This window comes from Crocuta crocuta, unplaced genomic scaffold, assembly GCF_008692635.1.
Source record: "Crocuta crocuta isolate KB4526 unplaced genomic scaffold, BGI_CrCroc_1.0 scaffold72, whole genome shotgun sequence".
Classification (NCBI taxonomy): Eukaryota; Metazoa; Chordata; class Mammalia; order Carnivora; family Hyaenidae; genus Crocuta; species Crocuta crocuta.
Window position 1 is genome coordinate 2,187,403 of NW_027529427.1, and position 23,882 is coordinate 2,211,284.

General features: G+C 56.9%; 2 protein-coding genes, 1 long non-coding RNA gene and 1 other non-coding gene across 4 annotated transcripts in view; 3 read left to right on the forward strand and 1 right to left on the reverse strand.

Annotated features, from left to right (window-relative positions):
* Positions 1 to 23,882, forward strand: part of PHB2 (prohibitin 2) — a 126,538-nt gene that overhangs the window by 361 nt on the left and 102,295 nt on the right. The window contains exons 2-8 of the mRNA XM_077759017.1: positions 56 to 140; positions 450 to 529; positions 1,607 to 1,791; positions 2,239 to 2,368; positions 2,467 to 2,570; positions 2,994 to 3,071; positions 3,429 to 3,505. Of these exons, the coding sequence (XP_077615143.1) occupies positions 56 to 140; positions 450 to 529; positions 1,607 to 1,791; positions 2,239 to 2,368; positions 2,467 to 2,570; positions 2,994 to 3,071; positions 3,429 to 3,505 (739 nt within the window). The remainder of the gene's footprint in view (positions 1 to 55; positions 141 to 449; positions 530 to 1,606; positions 1,792 to 2,238; positions 2,369 to 2,466; positions 2,571 to 2,993; positions 3,072 to 3,428; positions 3,506 to 23,882) is intronic.
* Positions 2,638 to 2,901, forward strand: LOC144227575 (small nucleolar RNA U89). The gene has a single exon (XR_013333963.1). It is a non-coding gene; the product is annotated as a small nucleolar RNA U89 (small nucleolar RNA).
* On the forward strand, positions 3,514 to 4,468 carry LOC144227477 (uncharacterized). Its single transcript, XR_013333936.1, has 2 exons — positions 3,514 to 3,966; positions 4,115 to 4,468. It is a non-coding gene; the product is annotated as an uncharacterized LOC144227477 (long non-coding RNA).
* Positions 8,796 to 19,124, reverse strand: PTPN6 (protein tyrosine phosphatase non-receptor type 6). The gene is made up of 16 exons (XM_077759081.1): positions 18,961 to 19,124; positions 18,743 to 18,865; positions 18,329 to 18,523; positions 15,637 to 15,826; positions 15,366 to 15,482; positions 15,169 to 15,282; positions 14,946 to 15,042; positions 14,453 to 14,532; positions 14,128 to 14,277; positions 12,429 to 12,560; positions 12,148 to 12,302; positions 10,099 to 10,166; positions 9,839 to 9,990; positions 9,650 to 9,741; positions 9,157 to 9,276; positions 8,796 to 8,979 (listed from the first exon to the last, which is right to left on the reverse strand). The coding sequence occupies exons 1-15, from the start codon at positions 18,966 to 18,968 to the stop codon at positions 9,162 to 9,164; spliced, it is 1,788 nt and encodes a 595-aa protein (XP_077615207.1). The 5' UTR covers positions 18,969 to 19,124; the 3' UTR covers positions 8,796 to 8,979; positions 9,157 to 9,161.

A 23,882-nucleotide genomic window follows, 5' to 3' on the forward strand; every position in this document is an offset into this window, starting at 1 on the left:
GCTAGTACTACCCTCAGCAGTGTTTTGGGCATGACCCCCACCCCTCTCCCCACAGTGGAAGGCGGGCACAGAGCCATTTTCTTTAATCGGATCGGTGGCGTGCAGCAGGACACCATTCTGGCCGAGGGCCTTCACTTCAGGTAATGGCGGGCAGAGCGGACTGACCCTGACCCCTTCACCCTTGAACGCCAACCCACCAGTGGTGGTAGTAGGGCTTCCAAAGGCTTCAGCGCTGCTCTCTTACCCCCGCCCCGCCTTCTGCCGGAACACTGGGTGCTGCCCAAAACTCGGGCAGCGCATGGACTGTTCTCCAGAGGGAGGAGAGGGTTTCTCTTTGCGCGTGGTCATTAAGAGGTGGAGCAGGCCAGGAAGCGCGTGGTGAGGGAGAGCCTAGGAAAACTAGTGAAACTGCAGCCTCCTAATACCTATCCCCGTTCCCTCTCCTCCAGGATTCCCTGGTTCCAGTACCCTATCATCTATGACATTCGGGCCAGACCCCGAAAAATTTCCTCCCCGACAGGCTCCAAAGGTAGGTCTGGGCACCTGGGAGGCCCTGCCGGAGGGCTGCATAAAGTAAGCAGGGAAGCCTGGCAAGAGACCCTAGGGGAAGGTGACAGCGTCACCTCTCGTGGGTCCTGGTTTCCTTTCTGCCAAAGAGCGATAATAAAAGCACCTGCTTCTGAGGTTAAAGCCAAACGTTTTGGACACACTGTGTGTTTGCCCGTGTCTGTCAGCCGCCCTCCCCACTGATGATGTAAGTTCAGTGAGAGCATTGTCTGTCCTTTGCCTTAGTCAGTGCCGAGTCAACCTTTTATTGTAAAACCTTGTTTTCTTTTAACTGCTTGGCTAATTATCTCCAGTCGTTTCACCTGTGCTGGGGAAGCTTGGCCCACTTTTTGCTGGTGAACTCGTTGCCTCTTAGTCCATATCTAGAAGCTGAGTCTGAGATCACCCAGAGCCCTTTCCCACCTGCATGTGCACACACACACACACACGCATGCACACTGATTCCAGTAGCTCACCTTAGCTCACCTGAAGGTGGTTTAACATTCTCTGAATGCTGGGCCCTGCAAATAAAGGATTCATAAAACACCATCCTTGCCCTCAAGTTCATGGGCTAGTAAAGAATGCAAATGATTTTTTTTTTTTGAGAGACAGAATCCCGGGTGGGCTGTGCGCTGAGAGAGCTCAGAGCCAAACGCAGGACTCAACTGCACAAACCGTGAAATCATAACCTGAGCCAAAATCAAGAGTCAGACCCTTAACTGACTGAGCCACCCAGGTGCCCCAAGAACGCAAATGATTCTGGTGCAGCATGAGAGAGCCTACACTCGAAGTTGAACACAGGACAGAAGCAAAATGAGAAGTCAGCTTTACTGGTGGAGAGCTTGTGGGTAGAGAAGATGTTAACAGTGGGAAAGAATACGTTTGGCCCGTTAGCCCGGTTACCCTCCATTCCCCCCCCCAAGGAGCCCCAAGCCACACAGTGCGCACTAGGTGTAAAGGGAGGCATGTGGAGGAGGAAATGCTTGCGGAAAGGTTCATGGCTCAGAGTCCAGATGAGGCCCCCACGGCCCGGACCAGCCCCTGCTGACCTCACTCTCAGACCTGCAGATGGTGAATATCTCCCTGCGAGTGCTATCTCGACCCAATGCCATGGAGCTTCCCAGCATGTACCAGCGCCTCGGGCTAGACTACGAGGAGCGAGTGCTACCGTCCATTGTCAACGAGGTGCTCAAAAGTGTGGTGGCCAAGTTCAATGCTTCCCAGCTGATCACCCAGCGAGCCCAGGTCTGACCTATCACCATCTCCTTGGCTTCACACCTTCCCTCGTATAGGCCTAGAGCACTGGGTATCAGGAAAGGTGGCAGCTTATTAGCAAAGGGTCATGACCCTAGGTCCCATTTCACCTTAAGCTGTGCTACTATCCACTGAGAAACCAGGAGAGTTGAGATCACTCAGTAGCAATCAGCATCAGGAAGCGGGAGAAAACAATAGCAAAGTCTAGAGATATGTTTTCTGTTGAGAGAGGAAGATGAGTCACTGTGACCTGCTGAGAGGATTGGACCGAGTTCTTTATCAACTCAGATGTTCTAGTGAGGAGCTAAGAAAGGCTTCATAGTTTTCTGCCGTTCTCAGGACATCGGGTATTCAGACAGTCACAGCAAAACCCTTCCCTTCCAGTCATTCAGGGCCCCCACCCCACCCCTCCCTGACCCCCCTCCCCCCGACCCCCAGGTGTCCTTGTTGATCCGGCGGGAGCTGACAGAGAGGGCCAAGGACTTCAGCCTCATCCTGGATGACGTGGCCATCACAGAGCTGAGCTTTAGCCGGGAGTACACGGCCGCTGTGGAAGCCAAGCAAGTGGGTGAGTCACAAGACGAACGGGGTTTCTGAGAAGGCAGGAGGTGGGCTGGGGTTCCTGAGCCCTCACACCTGTGACCTCCTGGCGCTCTTGCACCACAGCTCAGCAGGAGGCCCAGCGAGCCCAGTTTTTGGTGGAAAAAGCAAAGCAGGAACAGCGGCAGAAGATCGTCCAGGCCGAGGGTGAGGCCGAGGCGGCCAGAATGATATCCTTCTGCTCGGGAGTCTCTGCCCAGCGCCTGGAGCACTCTGCTCCCCCTTCTCCCTCACGGGCCGGCTGATGAGACCAAGGCGAATGCGACTCGGCGCCGTCCCATCCTTGGCTCCCTGGGGGTGGAGGTTTGGAATGAGATCTGACTCCTTAGTGGGGTGCCTGAGGCCTGGCTCCTCGCTGTAAGGTAGATTCATAGCAATGCTGGCCTTGCCTGCGTTTCTGCTGCTGCCTCTGGCTCCTGGCAGCTGCCTGCGGGGGCCCCACAGACGGGGACCGAAGTGGGACTAGGCACGAGCTCCCTGAGCGCAACCTTGGATCTGACAGCCCAGAGAAGGGCTGGAGTGGAAGGATGGGACGGGGGGCAGGTGAGACCAGAACTGGACCCTGTGTGAACCCTTGACCCCAGCCTGCTCACCTTGGAGAGGCCCTGAGCAAAAACCCCGGCTATATCAAGCTGCGCAAGATCCGGGCGGCCCAGAACATCTCCAAGACGGTGAGTACAAGAGCCCAGTGTCCCCTAAAGGCTGCCATGAGTCTGGGATCGTTTTAAGTGAAAGCACATTGAGTGCAGGGACTCAGATACTGCTTGCTGGGGTCTGTCCTCAAACTGGCTTCTCCCAACACTCTTCCTCCATCAGGACAAAAGGCATGACGTTTTGTGCGCGCCTCTGTTCTGGTGCTGATCCATCACCGTTGCTCACGGCTCTGGAACTTTGTTTGAGGGCAGAAACTGTGCCTTAACTCGGCGCTGTAACCCTGTTCCTAACCCACATGTGTTCAGTGATTATCGAAGTGCAAGGTAAGAGTCCAGGTGTGACTTCAGCATCTGTTTTTGTTTCCCACCTTGTAGATTGCCACGTCACAGAACCGCATTTATCTCACTGCTGACAACCTTGTCCTGAATCTGCAGGATGAAAGCTTCACCCGGTGAGACACCTGCACGGGGGGGGGCATCGCAGAGAGCAGGGGACCTGAGTCTGGTGGCTTGGAAGACACCATTTCTCTGAACCAGTTAGAAAAGTGGGTGCTTGACAGTCCCGAACTCGACTCTCACGTGATTGGCTTTATGAGATCAAATATGATTGTTCTTGTAAAAGCAGCCTGGTTGTGAGGTTCGGTCTGACCGAAAAGTAGCAAAAGATGACGTTGGGTCCTCTTGCTCGGAAGGCCCTGAAGCCGCTGCTCTAGGGCTTGGGAGGAGGGTGCCGGCAGGGGAACCAGTCTCCCTTCTCAGTGGGACATTCCTGGTTCCAGATGGGGGTTTTTTCCCTCTTGGGAGCTGAGGTGGGCTTAGAACTGCTGGGGCTGGAACTGTTGGATCACATGTACATTTCTCTTCTCTTCCTGTGTTTCCCGTTCGTCTGGTGACCTGGTGTCCGCAGGGGCAGGTGAGTTTTGTGTCTGTAGGGTCTCGCCTCTCCCCGTTCTCCCCTCGTCGCTCGCACACCCTCACTCAGGAAGGAGGGAGCGGGCCGAGGTGCTCGCCCTCTCACACTTAACGTTCTCTAATGTCTTCCGTCTGTCTGGTTTCCACAGTGACAGCCTCATCAAGGGTAAGAAATGAGCCCGGTGACCAGGAACTCCACGGCCAGCAAAGTGGATGTGTTTCTCCCCTGGTTGTTGAGGAGCCGGCTCGGGGTCCAGCACAGCCCCCATCCCACCCCCCAGTATCATGTGATGGTCCCTTCTGCATCTGGCCTCCCAGCCCTTGGATGAACAAAGCCTGCCGGCTTCGGGGGGGATGATTTTGCTCCTCCCTGTGTTGGCCAGAGGTGTAGGGACACTGTGATTTCTGAGTGATTTCCTACAGTGTTGATTCCTCCCTCCAGGTTGGGAGGCTATAACCACCGTCCCAGGAATTCTCAATAAATTTTTATTTCTTAAGCTGAAGTCTTTGCATCCTGTGTCTGAGTTGGGGGGCGGGGCCAGTAGGAGAGTCACGCATGCGCAGTTTAGCATCATGCTCTCCTGGGTCTCTCCCTGTGTCTACCAGCAGGGGGCGCCAAGGTTCCGACCCGGGCAGTTAGCGAGGCATTAAGAGCCTGGGACCTGCTTCTGCTTCCCGTGGAGGCCCAGCTGAGGCGAATCCAAAGCGACCTCAGCTCCCGAGGCCCAGCTGCACTTCTCACTCCACCCGACACTTCTACTGCACACCATTTCCTTCTTTTAAGGCGGGAGCAGCTGTGGTTTTGCTTAGCTAGACCAAAATAATCTGATGACCCCAACACAAGCTGCTTCCTTGGCAGCGATGTCCCACGCAGCTGTGGGGGAAACCATTTGTGCCCGTCTAGGTCGCTGATGTGTTCAAAAGCCCAGTGGGTCATGTTGCCCTGGGCTACCCGTACTCCCAATTTCTCAGCGGTCAGATGTGTGAAGCGGCTCGTGGAAAGGGCTTTCCCTCTGGAAGTCGGGTTTTCAAGCCAGCAGCACTGGGCCCCCAACAGAGCGAGCGCCTGTTTTCAGTCCCTACGTGGGCTGCCTCCTCTCCTTCCCAAGCCAGCCCTGGCGATCATGCATTAGAGACACGAAGCCACTGCATGGGCCTGACTGCCACCACACCCCCTACCTCCCATCCCTTGTGCTTATGGGGAGACCAGGAACCTCTGGAACCATTAGCACTGGGGGCAAAGTAAGCACAGAAAGTACAGAGGGCATGGCAGGGGAGGAGAGGAGCCTTACAGGCTTAGGGACTGGGTTCAGCTTCAGCTTCTCAGGTTGTTGAAGATAAGCAGGTTGATTTTTCCCTGCTCCGCAGCTAAGTGTCATAAAAGGGACAAGGAGCTGAGGCCGCTATGTCAGCCCCAACCCCTCAGGAGCCAGGAGCCTCAGATGAAGTCAGCAATTAGACAAAAGACGAGTCCAGTGACCTGAATCAGTTGGCCACAAGTCCCTAGCCACACTTTATTTCTTTCATCTTCCCAAGGGGAGAAGAGAACAGAGGTGCCCTGGACAAAAGGTAGCTTCCAAATCCTGCTGCAGCTCTAGAGGCAGCCATTTTGTCTCCTCCCCATTGTTCCCCTTGTCTAGTGATTTATACCCCCCATCCAGAGGGGTAAAGGTCAGAGGTTGTTGGTTAGGAGGCCTTCATGGTCTTCATGGCTCCCTGAGGGCCGCTGGTGAGGGAACCGGCCCGGGGGCCATCTTTACCAGACAGTGTTAGGAGCTTCACAATCAGACCATCCAACACTGTACTGGAAGATGGACCCAGAGGCGGCCGACATGCAGCTCCAGGCTAGAGCTGACCAGTTGCTACAGGGACCCTGGCCGCAGTCCAGGTGAGGTCTCTTGAGAGTATGTGAGCCAATCCCAAGCTCAAGGTCAGCTGTGGGTTCTGGATCCACCAGATGACAAATCACACTGCGTTGGGGGAGGGGCTCGGGCCATTGTGTCCCTTCAGTGGGCAGTCAGCCAACTGAGAGCCACCTCTCTTGCAGCACCCCTCACTCAAGATGAAGGGGCTTCGTCGGCATGTGGGAAGGTTCAGGAGAGGGGGTTGCAGCCAGCGGGGCTCTGGGGGCCTGAGGCCGTAGATGTCGCTGACACAGGAACAGGGGCCTCCATCATTACCCGGCAGTATTAGAGACTCCCGACCAGCACCCAAACACTGCTGGGTAAGACGGGGGCCCCTGCCCAGCCTGCCCACCTCCAGGTCTGGCAGTCCCACGGCCAGGCCCCCTGTGGAGAGGCTGCAGAACCCTGGCTCCCATCCCCCACCACCCGAGTCCCTGGGGACACTTCCGGGTGAGCCTGGAGCCCGCCACCAGCCCCACCCTGAGTTGCTGATCCACTGAGGCTCAGGTAGGTCTTCCGCAGGCCCCTGCCCAGCAGTTCTCCGCCTCTGAGCCCCTTCCCCCGCCGCCCCCACAGCTTGTCCCTGATCCCCCCACACGCACCAACTCATCGGTCTTCATCCCCACTCGGTGGTCCCTAGCCCGGCCCTAGAATCCCTCTCCCAGGGGCCTTTACCTGTCACCGGGCCGCCTGACCCCCACAGAGCAAGTGCCGGAGGAGAGGAAGGGGAGTCAAGGCCCAGGATTCAACGGCCTAGAGCCCGCCCGCCGGGCCTCCACTCTTCCTCCTTCCTTCTCCAGGGCCTGGCAGCGCAGGCTCCTCACCTGGGCCCCGCCCGCCGCCCCTGCGCACAGGTGTGTCCTCCTGCCATAGGCTGCCCCCCCACCGCCTTAACCCCTTCCCTCCCAGGGCCAGCCGCAGGCACCTCCTCTGAGGCCTGGTCACCCCACTGGGCCTCCCACCCTTTCCTAGAGATCCCTCCTGCCCTTCCTGCCCCCTCTGCCCCCTGAGCCTACACTAGGGAGCAGGAAGAAAGAGGCTGTCTCTGGGCTCCTGTGCCTTCCTCTCGGCCTCTCCCCTCACTACGCCTGCCCTGCAGAGCCCCTTCCTCCGAGGCCAGACAGCCCAGAGGTCAGCGAGGGGTCAGCTCAGCAGGGATTGGGTCGTGCCCCCAGCCTGTGCCGGGCACCCTGCCTGTTGAAGGTGCCATCAAGCCCTGGCAGGGTGCCTCCCGTCCTCAGCCCTAACGCTGGGGAGCCCACCCCTGCCAGGAGGCCAGAACGGGCTGGAGCAGCAGTACGGACCCCGCCGTGCCAGTGAAAGCACCGAGCTGCTCTTCCGCAGCCCTCATAGTCCTCCGGCAGCGGGGAGAGAGGGGGGAGAGAGGCGCTGCTGCTCTGGGGAGAAGGGCGGGGGACCAAGCACCCCAGGGCAGAGCTGCTCCTGGACCCACCTCAATGCCCCGGGGGCAAGTCCCAGCCCACTGAGCAGTTGGCCCTCGGGTGGTTAGAGGGGATGGGACCTGCCTTCCTTTTGTGCAGCCCTAGGCGTTGCTGGGAAAGGAGCCCCCCACCCCCACCCCAGGCTGCAGGTGACGCTCCACCCTCCCCCGCAACCGCCCGGAGGGCAATGGCTCCGGGAGCCAGTGTGTGGCCCAATCCCAGCTCCCCTTCTCTCTCCCGCTCCCTCTCCATCTCCTTTGTTTGCGTCCTGCTTAACACCTGTCTGTCCTTATTTGCTGTTTGTGGGCCGGTCTCCTAGCTCGACAGGAACCGTCTTGTTCATGTCACGCCCTCAGCACTGCTCCAGTGCCTGTGACACAGCGGACACTCAACAGCAAAGCATAGGCCGATGAACAGTAAGGGCTGCCCCAGCCCCCGGCCTCTCCGGCAGCAGGGAGCTGCTCCTTCCTGGGCAGAACCCTCCCAGGCTTAACTCACCAGGAGAAGGGCCTTAATTTAAATCAAGAGGAAGCCTGCACACAAAGAAGGGGTCCTTGGTAGTCCACCTGGACACAGGGCAAGGCAGAGGGGACAAAAATAAGACTGTCCAGGAGCACCAAGCCAGCAGGGGCTCCGGCCACGGCCAAGGGAGGGCAGGGCTCACCGTGAGCACATGGGAGCCCAGAGAGGGGAGGAGCGGCGGGTGGCGGGAGGCCCCCGCTTCTTGGCTTGTGCTGGTCTTAGCTCTCAGGTCTAGAAGTCGGCCCTGGAGGAGTGTGGCTGCGTCCCTTCAGGGTGACCAAGGCTGCCTCTCCAGGAGTGTGTGCTCTGGAGACAGGTGGCCGGAGTTAAAATCTTAGCTTCCCTGCTCAATAGTTCTGTGTCGGTAAGCAAGTTATATAATCCATCTGTGCCTCAGTAGTCTCCGCCGTGAAAGGGGCATGACATGGCTACTTACACTGAATGAATGTGTAGTCTTTTAAACAGTGCCTGACAAGTGACAAATGTGTCATGAATTATTGTTGCCACTGATGACCTTTATCCCTCACCTCAATGATCTTCACAACCACCCTCTGGATCATCCACCATTTTATTTTTATTTTTTTAATTTTTTTACCTGGTGTATTGACACACAAAGTTACATTAGTTTCAAGTGTACAACATACCGATTCCACAAGTCTATACATTATGCTACGCTCGCCACAAGCGTAGCCACCATCTGTCACATACAAGACGCCATTACAACACCTTCGATTGTATTCCTTATGCTGTAACCTTTGATCCTTCTCCACTTTAAAAGGGAGACTGAGGAATCTGGCCCATGGTCACACTCCTAGTATGTGAACCAGGTCAGACCAAAGGTGAAAGTCAAGCTTTTACGTATGCAGGCACGTGCGCGCGCACACAGCGCTCCCTGCTCACCTCTGTCCCTCGGTCCCCTTCTGAGCCCCTTCAGCCCAGGCAGTCACAGTTAGAGACCCACACACAGTGATCCTGGGGCTTTATTTACAGGAGTCTAGGGCCTCGGGTCTTGCTGGGCTATATACAGGGTCAGGAAGAGGGAAGTAGGGACACAGCTATTTAAATTACAATAGAACGGGGGTGGGGAGGGGCTCCTCAGTTCCGGCTTCAGGCTGGTCCACCGAGGCCTGGGGGTCAGGCCTGAGGCTGCGGAGAGAACGGGGGGATGGAGTAAGGAGGTGGCTGGGACCGGGGAAGGGGAACAGGAGGGTCTAGAATGGCTGGGAAGGGCAGGGGAAGGCCTCAGCGACCGCATCCATCCACGGGGAGCACGGAAGGGGTGGGGCGGAAGGCAAGGAGGAGCCCGAAGCAGGGAGGCCGTACCCGCCTCATTTCCTCTTGAGGGAGCCCTTGCCCTTCTCCTTGTCTGCCGACCGCTGCTTCTTCACCTTGTCCTCCTTCTTGTTCTTACTGTGCAAGTTCTCGTACACGTCTTCCTTGTGTCTGCAGGTGGGGCGGGCAGTTGGTACAAGTCAGGAGATGGTATAGGGTTACCCAGCACCAGCGGGCCCCGTCTGGCCCACTCCATTTCACAGGTGAAAGAACTGAGGCCAGGAGAGAGGAGACCTAGACTAGAAGCCCCCCGTTGGGCAGAGGCTCCATCTCATAACCAGTGATACTCCTGGTACCCAGCAGGGCCCGACATGCAGGGGACTCAGGAAATACTTGTGAACACAGCTAGCAAGAGCCAAGCTTGAACTTGAACCCAGGTTTCCCTGACAGCGGCACTTGTCATCTCTGGAAAGGGAGGGTCTGGCTGAGGAGGAGGAGGAGGGGGGTGGGTAGATGCTGGCAAGTGGCAGGCGGGGTCACTCACTTGGAAGATGTGCGGCAAGCCTTGGCATGGGCGTTCTTCATGGCTAGGGGGTAGGTGATGTTCCCATACTCTGACTCCCGGCCCTTCTGCGACTGTGGGCAGAGGTGTGGTGGGAGTGCCATGGTCCCAGCAGAGACCAGGTGATGCCCCCGGCCCCCCACTTTCTGCCAGGCCCCGCTCACCACACACCTGAAGGACCTCCAGCTTCTTCTTGGTGGTTTCAATGAATTGGGCGATGGCCACGTAGATGAACTTGTACTGTGCCTCGGTCTGCACCATGCCCGAGCGCTGCGCGCGCACCATCTGGATTGTCTTCTGGATGTCGATGTCACAGTCCAACCCTGGATAAGGCATGGCAGTTGGACCTCAGACCCAGGCGGGAGGTGATCCCTGAGGGGGGACTGCTCACCCAGCCCCCTACCTGCGTCCCCCACGGGTCCCCCCCTCACCTTTGGTGGAGATGCTCTCCATAAGCATGTCGATGACGATGATGGTGCCTGTGCGGCCAATGCCTGCGCTGGGGAGGGAAGGGGGTGCCGTCAGAGGTCCAGCCGGTGTCTCACCAGGAAGAGGGAGCCTCGGCATCCAGCCCCAGCATGGTGGCAGGAAGAAACTGAGGCTCCAGACAGATGAGGTAACATGCCCGGGGTCACAGGGCCGCCGGAGGCGGAAGCTTTCCAGGTTCTGCACCCGCTCACATCACTCTGGCCCCAGGATTTGTAGGCGGGGCCAGCGCTGGCTGCTCCCCGAGCCTCCCTGTGCCTCCGCTTCGGGCTCTGACGCCTCATCTCCACTGGGGCTGCTCACTACTCTGGAAGATCTAGGAACTCCAGGCCCATCACTCTCCTGCCTTGGCCCCCAGGCCCTACGGGCCTCCCCTGGCCCACTCCCACACGCCTGGCCTGAATGAGGCCTTCCCCCCACCCCGCCCCTTCTGAGGTTCTATTTAGAGCTTCTTTAAGCAGGGCTTCGTTTCCCTTTTTTTTCAGACCCTGGCAGCAGAGAAAGGGCAGCCCTAGAAACAGCGGGGCACAAAGGACACGGGTCAGGAGAGGTGGAGGAGTGGAGCAGTGAGAGCAGTGAGAGCTGTCCCCTTCCCCTGGGCACCCCCCCCCCCGGGGCAAACAGACTCCTGGAGCCTCAGGACCCCTCAGGCCTCAGAGACTCCCGTCCCACCCCCTCTGCTGGGCCCATCAGGCTGGTGGCCTGAGTTGCACTGTCTAATTTCAAACCCAGATTGTCAAAAAATAACCCCCCCTTACCCACTTCCTTCCTGTAACCTATAAATAACAGCCGTGGGGATTTCAAGAGGTGGAAGGGGGCAGCAGGAGGGTCCTTGTTGGGCATGGGCCTGCTCCGGAGGCAGAGCCTCTTGGGGGACATGTGGGGGGTATCCCAAGATTCAGCCCACCCAGCCCTGCCCCAGGACAAACAGTTGCTGGTGGGAAGAAGAAGTATGAGGCCCTCGCAGCCTGGGGTCACTTGGAGGAAGTGGGAAGGGAAGCAGAAAAAGCAGGCTCCCATTTCTCCATTCTCTGTCCGGTGGGAGTTATGAAACCACTAACAGCTCCCATTCCTTCAGGGATTAACTGCATTCCAGACACAGCGACAGGGTCTTAGTTAATCCTCAGAGCACCCGCAGGAGATCCTCAATTTACAGGTGAGGAGTCTGTGGGTCAGAGTACCCAAGTAATTTGTCCAGGATCACACAGCCGCTGAGTAGAAGAACTGAAATTTAAAACTACAGTCTCTGTCCAGGAACCTGCACCCAGTGCCTCCCGTCCACGCAGGCCAGGCAGGCCAGGTAGGCCCATCCACAGGACTCTGCCCCTCGGGCCTGATGTGGCCCCCACTACTCCTTGCTGAGCCACCTCCCCATTTAGCAGGAGCAGGGGCTCCTGATCACGAGTGGTCCGGTGGAGCTAGTGATGAATGGGCCCCTCTGGAAGGCATCACCCATCTCTACTCAACCTTAGAGGCCAGGCTGGGGTCACTAGCTGGGAAGGGAGAAACAGAGAAGGCTAAGCGCCGGCAGGGCTACAGATGGGAAAAAGAGACATCCTGGGGAGCCACACTGACCCCAGATGGGACCTGCTCGGGGCTGAGAAAATATATAGGCTGAGGAACCCCATGTGAGGAACCAGGGGTGACCAGGACCTAGGTCTGTTGTGAGTCTCTCCCACAGACTAGCTGGCAAGCTGCCAGCCCTGTCTCCTTATCTGTGTTTGGCAGGGCTGGATGAGAGAGACATCCAGGGAAGTCTCTGAGGAAGCCACCCCGAGACACAGGATCAATCAGTGGGATTGGTTTAAGCTAACTTTCCCACAAGGGTCTGGAGCCATCAAGGAGCCCAGATGAGGCTGGGATCAGGGGGAAGCATGATGTACATTAGCTTGGAAAGAATGGTTTACGGTAAGTGGCACATGGTGCTTGGCAGTGTTTACTAGCCAGCTACGTTTTTTTTAAATCACTACTACTAACATCATCATTGTTCTTACCTGCAGTGCACAATGATGGGTCCTGCATTTGGCAGACTCTCCTGCCGCTGGTTGATCTGATCCAGAAAGCTGAGGACACCCCCAGGCTCGCTGGGAACGCCATGGTCAGGCCAGCTCAGGTACTGGTAGTGCCAGATCTCCCGAACCAGGTCCCCCTGGGCAGAGCGCACAGGGCCAGTGCCGTCTGTTCCCACACACCTCCCCATCCCACCCACCCGGACGAGACAGCAGATTCAAGGAGGGGTCCCAAGAGTGAGACAGGGGTGGAGGGGGACACTCACATTGTCCAGCGGAGAGACCTGCAAGGTACGGAGTTTGTACTCAGCTGTGTCGTGTTCCCTGCAGTTGGTTACTGTGTATGGTCCATAGACACGCTGAGTGCCCACCTCTGGCCAATATGGAACACATTTGTTCTGGAAAGGGAGGGGGAGGTGAGGAATGAGGCAGAAGCAACGCACAGGGACCTGTTCCAGGCCCTTTTCAAGGCCCTGAGTCCCTGGGGCTGGGCCAATCAACGTTTGTTGGATGAATGGATGCACTGGCCCAGACTCAGAGACAGGATCTGACCTGGACTCAGCCACTGAGAGGTGGTGAGACCTGACTGGCCACTCAACCTTACACTTCATTCAGTAAACATCTGCAGGTGCACACGTTGTACATGAAGTTGTGCAGACCAGGCTGGAGCCACACACACGACTAAGTCTATGTGCCTGTGCCTCCAGGTCCCAGGAAGGAGACCGGGCATAACAGAGCCCCTCGGAGCAGGGTGGAGGGAGAGACTAATCCTCCCTCCAGGTTATGGGAGGAAATCAGAGGTGGCTTCATAGAGGAGGGAGCGTTTGAGCTGGGTCTTCAAAAACAAGGAGGCTGCCCGGCAGAGATAGTGCAGAGAGAGGAAGTCATTTCCTACCAGCAAGTGAGCTTGTGTGGAGGCGTGGAAACCTGAGGCGGGGAGTGTTGTAGGGAAGTCACCATGCCTTGACAGCCAGGTCTCAGAGTGTGACTTTATCCTAAAGACAACTGGGAGCCACTGAAAGGTGCTCAAGAGAGGGAGCAACTTGATGGAGTGTATGCCTTGGGTGGGACCCCTTTGATTACAGGGCAGAGAAGGGCAGGGAGACTGGCTGGGCGGTAAGGGTGAGGGGTACTCAGAGAGATTTACGAGGCAGAGAGGACAGGAGAGTGTGGCTTGGATGGGGACGGGTGGGGGAGGGGCAGGAGGCAGGTTTGCTTCCAAACACTTTAAGGAGCACCTGTGTGGCTCTGTCGGTTAAGTGTCTGACTCCGGCCCAGGTCATGATCTCACAGTTTGTGAGTTTGAGCCCCGCGTCAGGCTCTGTACTGACAGCTCGGAGCCTGGAGCCTCCTTCAGATTCTGTGTTTCCCTCTCTATGCCTCTCCCCAACTTGTGCTCTGTCTCTCTCTCTCTCTCTCTCTCTCTCTCCCTCAAAAATAAATAAACATTAAAACATTTTTTTTTAAAGGAAGAAATCCCATTTAAAACCAAGGTCTGGTGGTCAGGAGAGCCCCAGGTTGGAAGCAGGGATCTAGGAGACAGTGTTGGGGCGCCTGGGTGGCTCAGTCGGTTAAGTGTCCGACTTCAGCTCAGGTCATGATCTCACCACTGGTGGGTTTGAGCCCCACATCAGGCTCTGTGCTGATAGCTCGGAGCCTGGAGCCTGCTTCAGGTTCTGTGTCTCCCTCTCTCTCTGCCCGTCCCCCACTTGCACTCTCTCTCTCTCTCTCTCAAAAATGAATAAATATTAAAAAAAAATTTTTAAAGAGTAAAAAAGAAAAGATAGGAGATAGTGTTTACCTGACACTGTCTGTGTGCCTCAGTTTCCCAACAAGGGTTGGACTTTGCCCCCTGAGGGGACTTTCTGCCCTGGCGTCCAGCATTTCTTTGGTTTAATGGTAACAGACAACAAGCACTGGGGAGGGGTGCTGGGGGCCAGGGGACAGCACGGGACTTGGCCCTACCCGGCCTTTCTCCACCTCCCGGGTGGTCATGACAATGACGCGGCTGTTCTCCTGCCATGCCATCTGCCAGAAGTCGTTGACTGTGGCCTCCAGGCAGCCCTGGCTGGCGATGTAGGTCTTAGCGTTCTCATCAGGGCTTAGCAGCTGGTTCTGGAAGCAAGTGTAGAGAAATGCACCCCAGGACTGTGAGCCCCTGCACCCCCGCCCTCCTCACCACCTGACTTATTGGTTTGGGCTTTGCCTACTCTGGATCCAGTACCCCCGCAAGACGGGGGATCCCCAGGGCCCAGCCTCTCCTCCCCTGTGACCAGCAGGCACCACTGACCTTGACGTAGTTGGCGTTGATGTAGTCGGACCCAGGGATGTTGCTGTCACGTCCCTGCAGGATCACTCGGGTGTGGTCAACTGGGGGTGGGCAGGGAGGAAAGGAGACGGGCCTGGGTCAGCCAGGTACTCACCAGTCCCTGGGGCAGACCTTCCTAAGCTCACAGGCCGTTCTTTTCTTAGAGGCCAGGAGGCTCGGAGCGCTGTGGGCAGGGGTGGGGGAGGTGGAGGATCCGCATGGGGAGCGGGGTGGAGATCTCAGAGGTAGGAGGGTGGTGGGTGTCCAGGGCGGGGAGGTTCCAGTGGGAGGGGCAGAGGCTTTCTGGAAGGGGGAGGCCCCGTTGTGTGGGTGAGGAGGTGGACCCTCCTTGGGCAGGGAGTAGTGACCCTATGAGATGGAGGGAGGGCGGCTGGGGTAAGGAGACCCTGCGGGGTGAGTGGACGCTGCCTGGGAAGGGGCAGGGAGGAAGGCAGCCTGGGAGAAGCATGCTCACACGGGAGAATGTTCTTGTAACGGTTCTTGCTCTTGTTCTCTGGCCTCTGGCCTTCCAGCCGCTGATGCAAGTTCTTTACCTCCTGCTTCTGAAGACTCTGAGGGGCGAGAGGGGGAAATCAAGTGCCACCTCCTGGAGGGCCATCCGTGCGCATGGAGATAAGATGGCGCAGACCAGTGTATGGGGCAGGGAGAGAGGGGATGGGGTCTGAGACCCCACGCACCTCAAACTCCTCCCAAAAGCCAGCTTTGGCTGTCTCCTCCGACTCCGGCTTCTTGTTGAGTTCCAACACCCGATTCTCAATGTCAGCCGCATTCACCCGAGTGGCGTAGTACGGCTGGGCGGGGACAGGTGAGAAGTCACCGACTTGAGAGCAGAGAGCTCCTGGGTCTGAGGGATTGCCAGGCCCGCCCCCCTCACCTGCCGCAGGTAGACGAAGGCACCCGAGGCCTCCTCGATCCCTGTCTTCTTAAAATGCTCCACCAGGTCTGTGAGGCTGTCAAAGGTCTCTGAGCCACCCACCGTGTAGCGTCCACCCTGAGGGATGCCAAGTCAGGCCATTCTGCACGACCTGAGTCTTCCTCCCCACACCCCTGGCCTTGGACCAAAGCCTAGGCTGATCCTCCCCACTGCCCGTGCTTTGAGCACAGAGCCCCCGCAGGATGCCTCCCCCGCTGCCTGGCTGCCTTACCTCACACATGACTTTGATGTGAGTGACTCTGAGCGGGGAGCCTGGGCCAGCCTTGGGCTGGTCGCTGAGCACGGACAGCACAAAATCTCCAGGCTGGCTGAGACTCTCACGCACGAGGAACGTCCAGGGCTCACCCTTGGCCTGCAGCAGCGTCTCTGCCTGGCCCCCGGACATGTGACCATGGTACCACCTATGGAAGGCAACATCAGGGAAGGTGACAGACACCTAGGCCAACGGGCAGGCATGGAGCAGACACTGGCAGAGAAAGGGAACAGAGTAACTACGACGCGCCGGGCACTGTGCTAGAGGCTTTCAAATCCGCCGCCATATTTAGGTCCACTGCTCTCACCAAAATGGTGAGAGGTAGGTCCCATCCCATTTTACAGTTGAGGAACCTGAAGCTGGGCCCAAGGCCCTTGGCTGACAACCAGGCCCCCCTCGGAGAGTGTAAGACAGAGGCAGAAAGATAAGCCATGTCCAGAACAGCTGGAGGGGAGAAACGGAGGAAGGGTCCCCATGAAAACCAGGGCTGGGCTCGGGAAAGAGGAGGGAGACCGAGAGAAACGCAGAGGCCAAACCACAGACAGCAATGGAGACTGGGAGAGACGGAAGTCACAAGGGAGTCAGGATGGGGACAAGCTCCCCCCCCCACCGGGTGGCAGGGAAGACAGACAGCCCCACTGGGGAAACCGTGGTTTGGGGGGCTCTGAGGTGCCCGGGATGACATCACTGAAGGGGAGGCTGGGGCTCAGAGGGGCTCAGAAGGGCAGAAAGGGGAACTAGGACCTTTCCCCGAAGCACACCCCCTTCCCAGGAGGAAACTGTAGCCCCACAATGCCCAGCCCCACAGGAAACCACGTGATGGAAAAAACACAAAACTCCTTCTGGGGAGAGAGTGAGAAGTGAGGGTGTGAGGTTTCCTCAGCCCAGGGACCAGGGGAGGGGGCATTTTCCAACCGCAGGGATGGGGGGAGGAGGGAGGGGCCAGTCTGTTTTGCCCCACCTCACTCCCCGCCCTGTCCCCGAAGCAGCACCCAGGGGCCACCCCGGCCCACCAATCAGGGATAGACCAGGGCCCCCCCCCAACCCCGGGCAATGGGGAGGGGGCTGACCCTTGTCCCCCAGGGCCAGGATGAGGAAGTTTCCATGCAAATATCATACTGACCAGAGGCAGAGAGCTAGCCTTTGGCGGGACAAATGCAAATGCCCTGGGAGGAGGGGAGGAGGAGAGGTGGCTGCCAGGGCTGGAAATACAAAGGCAGGTATGGAGAAAGAGCCTCCCCCGCACAATCCCAGGGTCAGGGGTGAGCCAGGCGTGCTGGCGTCCTGGCATGGGCAACCCAAAGGGCCTCTTGGAGTCAGTTTCCCTGGCCTGGAGTCCCTCCATCCTTCCCTGCGCCTCCAGCTCCCAGGGCTGCCCTCCTCCTTCTCCCAAGCCATTTGAAGCCAGGCCCCAGGCTCCTCCCCGGGGGGGTCTGCTCGGCTGCCCCCTCCCTCTTCTAGTTCCATCCACAACCTACTGCTTCTCTAGGGCCTCCACCAACCCATCCTCTAGCGGGGAAGATGCTGGCCTTGGGCAAGGTGAAAGAGAGGTAAAGCGATGAGTTCAAGAGGGTCTGATGGCAGACGCCCACTAACGCTGCAGCCGGCGTGTAGGAGGACAGATACCCAGTAAGGACCAAGGAGGGCCGCCATGTGCAAAGTCATCCACGCTTGGGTTTCACGCCTACAAGAGGGGGCTTCAAAGGAAATGGATCGATGGCTTCTTATTGGATGGAGAGGGGTGTCCGGCGATGGGCCGCGGGGCCTTTACCCCAGCCTCACCCCGTTCTAAGTCTCAATCGGTGACTTGAACAAAAATACTGATGTGAGTTGCGAGGCACACATGTCCGAAAGCCGGAAAACGGACAGAATCAAGATTCACAGTCATTGCAACGGTCGACACACAAGTACCGGACAAGGTCAAGTTGGCTTGGTCCCAGGAGTGGGAAAAAAAAGCCCCTAGAGCTATTCGGCCACCCTTCACCTTAATGGTGCTGTCATTGAGATACAGCTGCTAAAGTGAGCCATGGTGTAATGCTGGGTGTTTGGGTCCCCCATCCCCCACCCATGCTTTAGGGAGACCACATAGAGGGCACCCTGCCCAGTCCTGGGGACCACATCTTTGGAGCCAAAGGGACAAGGGGAAAGGCCTCGAGTGCCCTGTGCCCAGGCACCAGGCCCCTTGCACATGCAACCGCTATCAGACAGTTTTCAACTGCTCCACCGAACCCCCAAAAGCAGACCCGTCACCACTGTGCTGCCAGATAAGGCATTAAGTGTCCTCATAAGTATCAATCCCCTCTGCTCCTCCTCGGCCTTTGTCTCTCTGTGCATAAACCTGTGCTGGGGTGAGAATAGCTAAAGGCAGGCAGATTCAGTTCCATAGAAGGAAGAAGAGCTTTCTAACAACAGAGCCGGCCTGCTGTGAAAGGCAGCCACCAGGCCTCTCCATCACTAGCAGGGCCTGGGCCGCCAGGGACAGGGACCCCAGGACAGGGCGCGACGAGGTTCCCTGCTTTCTGAGGAGCTGAGGGAAAGGACCGCATGGAAGAGAGAGGCCCATGGAGCCCCTGAGGGATGGGGAACCGCCGACGGTGTGGAAGGCAGCCCCCCTCCGCGCGGGGGTGGGTCGGGGTGAGAAAGGCCTCACCTCTCGCTGGTGGGGTCGGAGCAGTTGAGCGGGTACTTGAGGTGGATGATAGTGCCATCCCGGTCCTGCAGGACCCCCTCCTGCTGTGTGTAGTACTCCACCAGCTCTGTCAGCGTCGCAAACTTCTCCCCTCCGTACAGGTCGTAGAAATCTCCAGAGTTCTGGATCCGAATGTGGGTCACCTGATCCCCCACCCTGCAGGGCACCGGGTGGTGAGGCCAGTGGGTGCAAGAGTAGAGGTGGGGACAGAGCGGGGGATGGGCTGAGGTCCCGAGGACGGGGCACACACAGGGTAGACCTAGACAGGGACAGGGGCCGTGCCGGGGCTGGGGACTGGGAAATTGGCACCGCCATGAGGGAACCAGGAACGCGGCACCAAAACACCGTCCCTGGCTGGAGCTGGGGGCCACCTACCTGACGGAGAGGGAGAAGTCCCCCTGGTTCTTGCGACTGGGCCGAGCCAAGAAGCTCCCATGGACCCCGCGGCCCTTGAGCAGTGTCTCTGCATCCAGCCCACTGAGGTCTCTGTGAAACCACCTGCAGAGGCCCGGAGGGCGGTGAGGAGAGGTTCCCCCCCCCTCTCGCCGCAGGGCACCCTCGCCTCCTGCCTCCCGTGGGGACTGGGAGCTTACCTCACCATCCTGGGGGCTCCCTGAGAGGAAGGGGGTGCAGGGAATGAATGAGGTGTGCCGGTGAGCCCAGGCAGGCCGAGAACTCCCAGCGCCCAGGCCGCCCCACAGCCCTGGCGGTCTGGGTTCTGGGGCTGCCACTCCACTGGCCGGGGGCAGCCAGCAGGGCGGGGACAGGAAGGGGCGCGGCCGACCCCTTGGGGGAACTCACTGTACTTCTCGTTTTGGAGCAGAGCACAGAAGAGAAGCAGAGCAGGGTGGCAGTGGGGGTGGGGATGGGGCCCACTTCCCACACGTCTGCCATCAAAGGCTCCAGGAGCATGACACTCCGCGAGGGTGACGACACTAGAAATAAGGACACCAGTGTGCCCTGCAGCCTACAGGCGAGGACCGGGCTTCATGAATGTGAACCCACACTCAGTCACACGCCATCTCTTCCTCCTCCGGCAGTTGCATCCACACAGCCTTCCCTGGTCCATGCTAATAAAAATGGTGACACCGAGGGGTGCCTGGGTGGCTCACTTGGTTAAGCGTCCAGCTCTTGATTTTGGCTCAGGTCATGATCTCACGGTTTGTGGAGCTGGAGCCCCACATGGGGCTCTGTCCTGACAGCGCGGAGCCTGCTTGGGATTCTCGGTCTCCCTCTCGCTCTCTGCCCCTCCCCCCGCTCACGTGCATGCACTCTCTAAAATAAATAAACAAATAAACGAAGGAATGAATGAACGAATAAATAAATAAACAAACAAACAAACACTAAAAAAATAATGGCAATAGCAACAACTCTCATTTCAGGGAGTCTCCCTATATGCCAGGCACTGTGCTCTAAAGTCATTTATGTGCCTTATCTGATTTATTCCTCACCGGAGCCCTGTGAAGCAGGTGCTATCTTTATGCCCATTTAACAGACAAGGAATCCGAGGCTCGGGGAAGGTACAGAATCTGCCTGAGGTTGGCCAGTCCGTAAGTGGCCATGCCGGGATGCCACCCCACACAGTGGCTTCCAAGTCAGGGATTTCAGCTGCTGTATGCCAGGCCTTAGGGCTTCAAAGAACAGAAGTGGGGCCTGCTGTCCACGGGGGGCTGCAGGGAAGGGGAGCCTTTCTAATAGCCACGGCCGAGCAGATGCTTACAAAGGGGGAGGCCCCCTCACCCCCTCTGACATCCACATCTGAAGAGGCACCACTGGGCCACTGGGATGGACAAAAGCACCCCTGTGCCGCTGTCCGACTACACCTCTTCTACTTCTTGTCCTAGTCTTTGTCCCTCTGGGCCCCCACCAGGTGGTGGAGCCCCGGAACAGAATGCAAGGGGAAGCAGATCTAGGGAAGCAGGTGGGGGTAGAGTCACCAGCCCCCTGGGGGTCTTGGATTCCGCTCTATACCCGAGCCATAGGTTCTTGTCCAGGCGTCTGGTCTGAATCAGCCAGAGCTCAGGTCTCTGACCAGGGGCCAGTCTCCTGGGGGCTGGGGAGCTGAGGTCCCTGCCATCGACTGATATTCTCAGGGCTGGATGACCTTAAGCGCCCTACACACTAGAAGTTCACAACGCTCCCTGTGGATGTATGATCTCACGTACAAACACAACACCATGAAACCAAAATGAGGAAAGCAATCTAACACAGGATACACAGAAAGCACTCTAGGGAAAGAAACTAGGTGGCTGGTGGAGAGGGCTGGGAGGGACATTCACCTCTCCCTTTGTACCTGTTTTTTTTTTTTTTCAATTGAAGTATAGTTGACAATGTTCCATTAGTTTCTGCTGTACAACATAGTGATTCGACATCTATATATCATGCTGTGCTCACAAGCATAGCCACCATCTGTCACCCCACAACACTATTACAACACAGGTGACTGTATTTCCTAGGCTGTGTCTTTCATCCCCATGATTTATTCAATCTGTAACTGGAGGCCTGTACCCCCACTCTCCTTCATCCATTTTGCCCCCTCCCCGCCCACCTCCCCTCTGGCAACCATCATTTTACTGTGTTTATAGGTCTGTTTCTGCTTCTTGTTGGTTTGTTGTGTGGGTCTTTAAGATTTTAAGTAATCTCTATACCCAACGTGGAGCTCGAACTCACGACCCAGAGATCAAGAGTCACCATGCTGTTCCAACTGTGCCAGCCAGGCAGCCCTGTTTTGTTTTTTAGGTTCCACATATAAGTGAAAGCATACGGTCTTTTTGTCTTTCTCTTATTTCACTTAGTGTAATACCGTCTAGATCCATCCATGTTGTTACAAATGGCAAGATTTTTTTTTTATGGCGGAATAACATTTCATTGTACATATATAACACATCTTCTTTATCCATTCATCTGTCTATGGATATTTGGGTTGCTTCCATTTCTTGGCTACTGTAAACAATGCTGCAATAAACATAGGGGTGCAGATATCTTTTCGAGTTGGCATTTTCATTTTCTTTGGGCAAATAGAAGTGGAGTCATGAGATCAAATGGTGTTTCTACTTCTAATTATTTGCAGAAACTCCACACCGATTTCCACAGTGACTGCGCCAATCTTCATTCCCACCAACAGTGCACGTGGGCTCCCTTTTCTCCACGTCCTCATCAACACTTGCTATTTCTTGTCTTTCTGACTCTGGCCATTCTGACAAGTGTAACATGGTTATCTCACTGTGGTTTTGATTTGCATTTCCCTGATGATCAGTGATGTTGAGCATCTTTTCATGGGTCTGTTAGCCATCTGGTTGTCTTCTTTTCCTTATGCCATTTTGAATGTTGTACCATGGGTATGTATTACCTTTATAAAAATCAATAAAGTGGCTGGGAGATGGCAATTTCTGGGGAACAACTGGGGTGCTGGGAATGCTCTAGGTCTTAATCTGGGGGGGGTGGATACACAGGTGTATGTAAATGTGATGTTCATCGGGCCGTACGCTTAACATTCATGCACATTCTATATGCTAGACCTCAATAAACAATAAGGAAAAACCAGAACAAAGTGTTAAAGCTCAACTAAAGTCTATTTTTCCTATGGTGACTACTTTATCACTTTTTGAAATATCAAACATCAAATTCTCCTCCCCAAAATGGGCTCTCCCCTCCTCCACCTTCTTTCTGGTACCTGGGAAACTTAGTTTGTTTACTGTATGACCTAATACCGACTATCTCTTGAATCCTGGACTTTGAGCCCCGTCAAAAGACCATGAACTCCCTCCCGGAGCCAGAGGCAGAAAGAGCGCCTGCAGAGTCAGCTCTGCCACAGGGGGGTCCACAGCCAGTCTTGCTCACCTTTGAATGCTCAAAGGCTAGCACACTGCCTCACGCAGAGTATGTGTCCAATGAACAAGCTCACCGACAGCCACGTACATGTCTGATCTCAAGTTCAGCCCGTTCCTTCTACACACACACACCTAGCATGTCCTACACAGATGAGGACACACATATATGCACACACAGTCTCACACACACACCTCGCCATCCATGTCCATCTACACACATATCTGGCCCAGTGCAAATACCCACACACGGACAACCGTCCTGACCGCACGTGAAGTTGCAGGTCCACGCCTCCCTCTGCACTACTTTACTCTGCTTGGGGCCCCCTGTTTCCTGTTTCCTTTGTCCCCACAGGAGGGCCTCTGCTCAGGGATGCTTGTCTCTTGGTCACCACATGACTGGCTCTTCCTCATCATCCAGCTCTCAGCGCACATGTCCTCTCCTCCGGAAAGCCCTCCTGGATCCTTCCAGTTAGTGATGCCATTGGCATCCCCCCGGTCACCACTTGCTAGCACATGAAGCTCTTTTCAATTTCCCGCATAACACTCCTGAGAATCTCAAATTCTCCTACTCATTGGGTTCTTTGTGTAGTCTGCCCCCTCCCACTGGAAGGAAGCTCTGCAAGGGCAAGGACCACGACTGTCTTCTTTGCTACGTTATGGCCGGTACCTTAAAAAGTACCTGGCGCAGGTGCTCCACGTGCATCTGTTGAATGAATGATGCACGGGAGGGGGCGGCACAGGGCACTGAAGGAAAGTGGAATGAACGCCAGATGTGGGGAAGCCACATGGGAAGAAGGGGGAGCTTTCTCAGGTCTGCTTTTCAGACACAGTATGTTTCAGATGATGTGGGCGACCCAGGCTTTCTGGTAAGCAGACAGCAGAAGCGGGGGGCCAGAGAGGGCAGGGAGACATGCAATGGAGAGAGCAAATACACATCTGTCGGGGGAAACGCTCCAGATAGAGAAAAGGAGGAGGGGGCAGAGGGGGCATAAATGAGTCTGGGGTTCCTCACATCTTGAGGGAGGGACAGGAAGCAAAGCCAGGCCAGGGGGGCAAGCAGGAGATGCCCCCCACCGTCGCACCCCTGCCAGGAATGAGCAAGTACCCTCCCTGCCCCTCTCCCCCAAACGAAGAGGGGGCCGTGGCAGCCAGGTGGAGCCGGGGACTTACCCACCGGACAGCATCTCCCCAGAGGGATGGGGGAGTCACAGGCACAGGGCCACAAGGGGTGGGGCCGAGCCTGGGCGCAGCTGTGTACAGTAGCCCAAACAGGTGAGGAAGAACACTGGGAACTCGGCTACTTCCTCCTTGATGCCACCCTCCAGGCCAATGGCACCACAGCGACGAGCCCCCTGACTAATGATCCCTGCAAAAGGGACAGGTGGGCGGGGCTGGCCTCAGACTGCCCACCGCAGCCAGACTCTCCCTCCAGCCCCACTGGGAAGTCCAAGGCCTGCCGTCCTGGCCTCCTTCCCTTGGCGGGGGGAGGAGCCACTTGGAGCTCCACCTGGAGCTCAAGGTAGACAGAGCAGCTAGAGGGAGGGTGGGTGGAGGCAAAGACCAGGAAGTAACCCTGGCCAATGGAACACCAACCAATAGGGGAGCCTCCCAACACACAGAAGCTGGGTGGGGGAGGGAGGGGCAGAGAGGCCCTCAGGAAAAACCCTGGAAGCCAGTCTCTTCAG